The sequence below is a fragment of the Hibiscus syriacus genome, unplaced genomic scaffold, assembly GCF_006381635.1.
Source record: "Hibiscus syriacus cultivar Baekdansim isolate YM2019G1 unplaced genomic scaffold, ASM638163v2 tig00110782_pilon, whole genome shotgun sequence".
Lineage (NCBI taxonomy): Eukaryota > Viridiplantae > Streptophyta > Magnoliopsida > Malvales > Malvaceae > Hibiscus > Hibiscus syriacus.
This window is the reverse complement of record NW_024062860.1, coordinates 543,695-551,575: the sequence shown is the minus strand read 5'-3', so window position 1 is coordinate 551,575 and position 7,881 is coordinate 543,695. Positions and strand designations below refer to the sequence as shown.

Below are 7,881 nucleotides of genomic sequence, written 5' to 3'. Positions count from 1 at the left end.
GTGGTTTCGGCATTTTATGGCTAGACCGATATATGCGAGACGCTGCCTAACTGCATCTGCGTTATGAAAGTGTTCATAAACAATTTGTAAGTCAAATGCAAGTGTTGTTAAACATATATACTCTTTTTGGTTTGAAAATGTTTGGTTAAGTAGCTAGAATTCAATAATTTGATGTTTGTAGGTTTTATATATGTAGAAAGTGTTGTTGATTCAATGTTTGGTTTCTGCAGGTTAATCTTGAAGTCAGCTGCGTGAAATGGATGTATGGGTGCAAAAGTTGATTCAATAATTGATGAGGAAATAATTCTTATTATTATTTTTTGATTGTTTAATTGATTTGTAAAAGATGATTTGTAAATGTTGATTTGTTTAATTGATGTGTACATAATTATTATTTGTGCTTGTTTAATTGATTGAAATGTAATAGTTGATTTGTTGATTTCAATCTGCATTATGTTGAATGCAAAACAGACTATCGCAACACGAAAATGACTATCGCAACGAGAAAATCGCAATGCGAAATGAAAATCGCAACGAAAATCCGCGTTGCGATTTTTCATTTTCGCATTGCGATTCACTCGTTGCGATTTTCATTTCGCATTGCGATTCTCTCGTTGCGATAGTCATTTCCGCGTTGCGATAGTCAATTCCGCGTTGCGATAGTCAAATGAATGTCTAATAAGTGATAACAACTGAACATATCATAGCAATGTTCAAACTCAAGTTACTAATATATGCCTAACTGAAAATGTTAAAAGTTCACACACAATATACACATAATACAACGTTTGCATTTAAAAATCACCTAAGTTAACAGTCCCAAAAGGTGAAGCCGGTTGTGATTGGGATTTTGATGAGGATCCATATTTTGGTAGAGGAAAAGATGATTGTGATGGCACTGGTGATCCACATGTCAACCTTGTATGACCACTTTCCTTGCACCGACTACATGTCGATCTCTTCTTCTCTTCACCCTTAGACAGTATACGATCATGATTTTTTGGTCGGCCAGGTAGCCTTCTGTTCATGGCTGGTGGCAAAACTGTTTGTAAGTCATCTGGTATGTCCCACTCAGAAGGATGTGGAATAGGGTAGACAATCTCGACATAAGTCTGTCGATATACTTCTGTAGTGTAGCAATCCATAGCGTATGCGCTTGAATCATCTTGGTTTAGATGAAGAGCAACTTTTATAACATGGCCACACGGATAACCAGATGTTTTCCATTTCATACAACTACACGTCTTTGCATTTAGATCGATAAGCCCATTTAAGTTATTATTCAGTACTTCAAACAAAGTGTTTGAACATGGTTCAACTCTCTTTGACGTTGACTTCACAACACGTTTCGTTATCTTTTTTTTCAGTCCATGGTGTAACACGATGTTCCAATATTCCTGTAAATTTAAATAAATAATACTTAGTAAAATATATGATAAGTTACGAATTTAAAGAAATAATATCTGCATGGTTTCTTTTCTTGTAGTACCACTGTTGAATAGAGGCTCGAAAAAACTCCATTAACATAGTAATGGGTAATTTCTGGGAATGACAACTTAGAGCATTGATTGATTCTGCACTATTAGACGTCATGAAACCATATTTTGCTCCAAGTTGATATACTCTTGACCATCTTTCAAACCCGACATCTTCTAGTGTTTGAGCACACTGAGGCAAAACACGTCTTAAACAGTTTATATGCTTATTAAAATCCACTTCCCGATAAGCTTTTACAGCCTTACAGTATATCCATTTGTGATTTTTTATACCATCAGACCTTGATTTTAGATTTCTATACAAATAACACCACAAAGTCCATGAAAAGCATCTGGGAAACACCTTCTAACAGCGTTGTCAATTGAGTTTGCCCTATCGGATATGATTGTCAGATTGCTAATAGGACCTATGCAATCCCTAAGATGCCCCATAAACCATGTCCATGAATCAGAGGTTTCAGATTTGCCAACCCCGTAAGCTATTGGCAGTATCCCATTGTTAGCATCCATGGCTACTGCTAATAAGTTTACTCCAAGGTATCGACCTTTTAAATGTGCTCTGTCAACTATAATAACTGGGCGCATGCAAGTAATAAACGAACGAATCTACAAAATCATATACACAAGAAATATAATCATTTAAATGTGAAATGCATGTAACTAACAAAAATGAGTCAACAAAATTATATTGATTTGCTAACCGCAGCACCAATGGCGATAAACAGCAACTCAAAGCGTCCATCTCTATCTGTTTTGATATGAGTTACCGACCCAGGATTTTTCAGCTTTAAATTGTGACAATAAGCCGGCAGTTGGGCAAACAATGCTTCTGGCGACCCCCTCAACAATTCCAAGGCATAACATTTGGCTCTCCAAGCTTGAGAATATGAGATACTAATCTTGAACCGAGCATTCATGTCAGTCATAATTTCATGTCCCCGATATACCCTGCCATTCAAAAACATTAACTCAGCCAGAAAACCACCCAACACCTTTTTGTTTGCCTGTCTATGGTGAGGAAAAACTTGGGTTCTCGAACATGTATGTTTATCAATAAAAGTCCTAACTTGAAACATTTCGCAATCTTTTATCCTATTTGCAATCATACGCCACGTACAGTTTTTGTCAATCATACACCTTGTTTCGAAACGATATTTGCTTGATTTGTTAACTTTTAGTTGATATCCATCTTCCACACATTTCGTATACAAAGCTATCTTCAAGTCTTCCTTTGTATCAAAACAATCATCTTTCTTGATACAAATAATTTTTGTGTAACAATCAACTGCTATTTTTACCAACTCTTCTTCCGGTATCTGAAGTAATTCTGGCATATTCCAGTTATACTCCCGTGGCATTTTCTTCGGTGATTTCTTTTTCTTCTTCAGGGTTATATGAATTACAGAATGGATGTTCAACATGTTCATTCACAGTCGTAACTTCCTCCTCATTATAACATGTTCATTCACAGTCGTAACTTCCTCCTCATTATCATCAACAATATCTTCCTCGACAGCGGCTGTTTCATCATCAAAATTCGGGTATTGACCAATATCAAAATCATTACACGTAGGGTCTGTTTCTTCTTCTGAAACATCATCAAAATCCGAGTATTGACCAAGATCAAAGTCCGGGTATTGACCAAGATCAAATTTCGAATACCGACTAGTACTCACAATTTTTTCTGTTGGCTCATCATCGTCTAACTGGTTGATACGAAAACCGGAATTTGGTGCTGAAAGTTGATTGGGATTTGGATTAGGGAAAGATTGTGGGTTTTGAGATTATGTTTGGTATTGGAAATGTGGTGAAACAAAATTTGCTTGGTGATGAAATTGTGGTGAAACCATTAAATTTTGAGCACCATAATCTGGGGTTGAAAAACTTAGTTGATTACTACCCGCTACTGACCCAACTTCACTACTTCTAGGTTCAACAACATACAATGACATCATCTTGCGAAACACTAATGTAAGCAATGAATCGTTCAACATCTTTATTGTCGGTTAACAAATAAACTTTACATTTTCTCTGATAAGATAGCCTAAATCCACTTAAGGGCTCTAAATTCAATTTATTTGCAACACGTAACATTAAAGTTTCATAAGTTAACTTTTTTAATGATAGTTTTAGTTGAAGATTCATGGGTAAAGACATATATTGTAAAACACCATGAACATTCTCCCATTACCCTTCAAAACACAAATATATCCAAACATGATCAACATTAGATGATTTCATTATTGTAAATTAATTTACTAAACAAACGAGTTGCGAAACTAAAACCTGTTGCCGGATGGGGAATGATGTCGTTGGATATAGAAATGGATGTCGCCGGAGAGAGTGATAGATGGAGATGGAATGAGTTGCGATTTAGGGATTTAGGTTATGAGTTGCTGCTGCTGCGTAGTCATATACCCAAAACATTTGTGTTGCGAAACTAAAACCTGTTGCGAATTCAGAAATCGAGTTGCGAATTTGAAATTCAGTATTGCGATAGTCAGAATCTCGTTGCGATAGTCAGAATCTCGTTGCGATAGTCAGATTCGCGTTGCGATTTACGTATTTGCATTGCGATTTACGTATTCGCATTGCGATTTACGTATTCACATTGCGATTTACGTATTCACATTGCGAATTAGGAAAATCACAACGCGAATTTAGAAAATCGCAATGCGATAGTCAGAATCGCGTTGCGAATCTGGAAACTGATTTGCGATACCGGAGATCGCGTTGCGAATTATCAATTGCATTGTGATTTAATTGGTCATTTTGGCAAATCCAAAAAAAGTTGGTTAAAATCCTATATTATAAGGCATTTTTGGTCACTGAGATTATTTTCTTTTAAAAATTTGATATGACCCGAACTTTATTTTTTAAAAAAGAAAAAAGAAAAAAAACAACATTGTAAGAACAAATTAAAACCCGTCGAATCCAAATCTCATGTTTATCTCTAATTTCGTCCCGAACTATAATTAATAATTACTTTATATATATATATATATATGGTTGTTGCTCCATCAACATTGTGTTTCCTTATCTTTAAAATTAATTTCCAATTTGTATTCAATTTGTCAACTTTATATGGTTGGAAAGTTGTTACATGGTGAAGGTTTCATCTGTACTATGTCTAATAGTAAAACGAGTTATTAATGTAGACGGATATGAACTCTACTGGGTTGAAGTCTATTACGTATCATTATATTTAAAATTTTATTCTAATATTTTTATTAAGAAAATAAATATTTTAGTCTTTTTAAGTTAAATATTCATTTTAATCCATCTATTATGAAATAGACATTATAATTTTTGTACATTTGAAAAATAAATATTTTGGCTTGAATTTGTTTAACTTTGAGTAATTTATGTCTAAGGGGAGGGAAAGAGAAGAATTTTGGTCCAAACGTTTAGTTTTTGTTTCATTTTAGTGTCCCGCCGTTAAAAATTTATTGGACGTGCTCGTCTGCTGCCGTCGCGTACCGACCATCGCATCTGTCGATCGATAAAGCCCAAACTTTTCAACCCGTACCTTTCCAACCCCCTAAACGTAAAATTTTATTTTCAAAATAAAATTGAACCATTCTAAATCATTGTGTCGAATTATTTTACTTTTTACTTCCACACTCAAAACTTTTAAAAGGTCAATTCACCCAATCTTGACATAATTTCGAGTGATCCATAGAGCCTTAATAATCCTAACAATATCTCAGTAAATAGATTAACGTCCAACTCAGACTATTGTCGATTTTTTAACAGAAAATGATGAGTTTAGAGCATATAAATAGTCAAGTAATCATTTTATAATTTTTAATAATCAGATAACTCAATAAAATAATATTTTATAATAAAAAAATCATTTGTATACTTTACTAAAATATTAATTTTTATATCGAATAGGACAAGAACGTGGGAGTATAAACAGTCCACATCACAGGGACAACATCATGATTAGGAGATGAAAAAAGAGTTATTCATCCAACATTTCTTTTTTCATGTTTGGTCATATATGTACAAATTACTTGACACGTGGTGTTTCATGATGTAGATTAGTTTCATGGAAGGTATATATGGTCATATGCAAGTTATTATATTAAAAAAGTAAAATAATAACTAAAAATATTTAAATTTTGGAAATATTGCAAGTGTGTGTTTTTTTTTTGAAAATAGAGTTTTTTTTAAAGATTATTTTAGGATCTAACTCATTTGTTAAAACACTAGTAAATCACACCAGACAATAAATTTTTTTGAGTGAGTTTATATTAAAAAATATTATTCTTTTTAGAAATTTATAATTGATCAATAACATTTGTAGGATGTATATGCATCAATTGTTAATTAATTAAGAAAATTCTAAATAAATATTATATCGTAATCACCCAAAACTAAATAAAAAATACACCAAATAAAGTTGATAGTAAAATTATAGATAGAGTACGAGAGAACAACAAAAAATTAATACAAAGTGATAAATGTTAAAAATTTATAAATAGGAATTTTTAGGTAAAATTTATTTTTATAAAATATTTGTAAATCAAAATTAAGAATTTATATAAATTATTATATATAAACTTTATTTTTTCCTGTTCATTGAATCAATTGAATCCATAATCACATACTTGACTCCACCAATATCTACAAATAGTGATATAAAATATTATCATGTATCCTTATATTATATTAAAATGAATATTTATAAGAATATGGACATATGGCAACTTTTTATTTATTAATAAGCTATATCATTTTTACTATTGCAAATCTACTTTTTGTTTACTCTATTCGCACCCACGGAAGATTTTATGTTAAAGATTGAATTTATAAAATTTGAGAGTTCGAAATTTTTAAAAGGAGGATCTTTACCATCTACCCGTTCTATCCACAGCTGGTTCCAAAACATTTACGATTAAGGAAAACGAGGGGGACATTGAAAGAAAAAAAAAGGTGAAATTGTATTGAAGAAATTCCAAGAAATTCACCTAACCTACCCCCACTATACATTGTCTTCTCCAAGTATCAACTACATCCACTAGCAGACAACATCGCTGAAGACATAAAGAAGTGCCCTCTCTTTATTTTTCATATTGACCTTCATTTTTTTAATGTGATCTGTATTCAAAATCTATCAGCGTGCTGATTCTAAGGGTCTACCTTCATAATCATTATCCACTAAACAAACCCTATATATGTATAGAAAGAGAAAGAAAGAACCCCAAAAGCAAGCCAAAAGGTAAATGGATGTTTCGAGGACGAAAGGGAAGAAAAACGTGCTGATGAAGGCCTGGGAAAGATGCAGGTCGCTGGGGAATACAGCAGGCAAGAAACCATCAGATACTCCATCTCCATTGATGAGAAAGAGCAAATCATGTCATGTTTTCCCAACCATTGAAGAAGACGAAGACAGAAAACAGAAGAAGAAGAAGAAGGACAAGTGCTTTGGTGTAGATCCGGAAGGTTGTTTTTCAGTCTACGTGGGACCCCAGAGGCAAAGGTTCGTGATCAAGACACGGATGGTGAATCATCCATTGTTCAAGTTGTTGCTTGAAGATGCCGAGCTCGAATATGGGTTCGGCGGTGAAGGTCCTCTTCTTCTTCCTTGCGACGTCGACTTGTTTTATAGAGTTTTGGCAGAGATTGATGATAATGGAGATGGAGAGATGAGTCGTTTTGTTTGCGGATTTGGTTATAGTCCTTGTCGTAATCGTTCAAGAAGCATCAATAAAGGATATGGATCGTATAAGCTTCTTTATTCATCTCCCATGATTAAATTGAATAGTAATTAAAGTTGCTGATTTTTCATTTTTTTTTCTTTGGTGGGATTGAAGTAGGAGAAGATGATGCACACAGAACAGTGTAATTGAAAGTTGTGTATTGTTTTCGTTATTTAATGGATATAGTAAACTACTTATACTTGAAGTATACATAAAGTACTAGTGCTTTTATTGCCTTAAAAGATTTTCAAAACTTTGTTTTGAGTTAATTGCATTATATGTCCTCAAAGTATGAACTTCATTTTAAATTAGTCTTTAAACTTTTTAATATTTCAATTTATCCCTAAGTTATTATTATCATTCTAAATTAGTTCTCAAACTTTTGAACATTTCAATTTCATCCCCAAACTATGATCTTCATTTTAAATTATTCCACAAACTTGACTCATACATATAATATATGCGTACCATACTTACCATGTTATATATCATATATGTTATTTATCATACCATTTGTGTACTTTATGTAACATCCTAAATCAGGGTAAGTGACTAAATTATAAATTTTGAAAACTATGTGCTCGATTTCGAAACAAGTTAAAAGTTTAATGACTTAAATAGGAATAATTCCTTATTGGATTAGATGATAATTATGGAATGTTGAAGGGTATAATAGT

The 7,881-nt window shown here is 32.9% G+C and overlaps 1 protein-coding gene across 1 annotated transcript; it reads left to right on the top strand.

Moving 5' to 3' along the window:
- Positions 1-6,727: 6,727 nt before the first annotated feature.
- LOC120140130 lies at positions 6,728-7,276 on the top strand. The gene has a single exon (XM_039155157.1). The coding sequence runs from the start codon at positions 6,728-6,730 to the stop codon at positions 7,274-7,276; it is 549 nt and encodes a 182-aa protein (XP_039011088.1).
- The last annotated feature ends 605 nt before the right edge of the window (positions 7,277-7,881 follow it).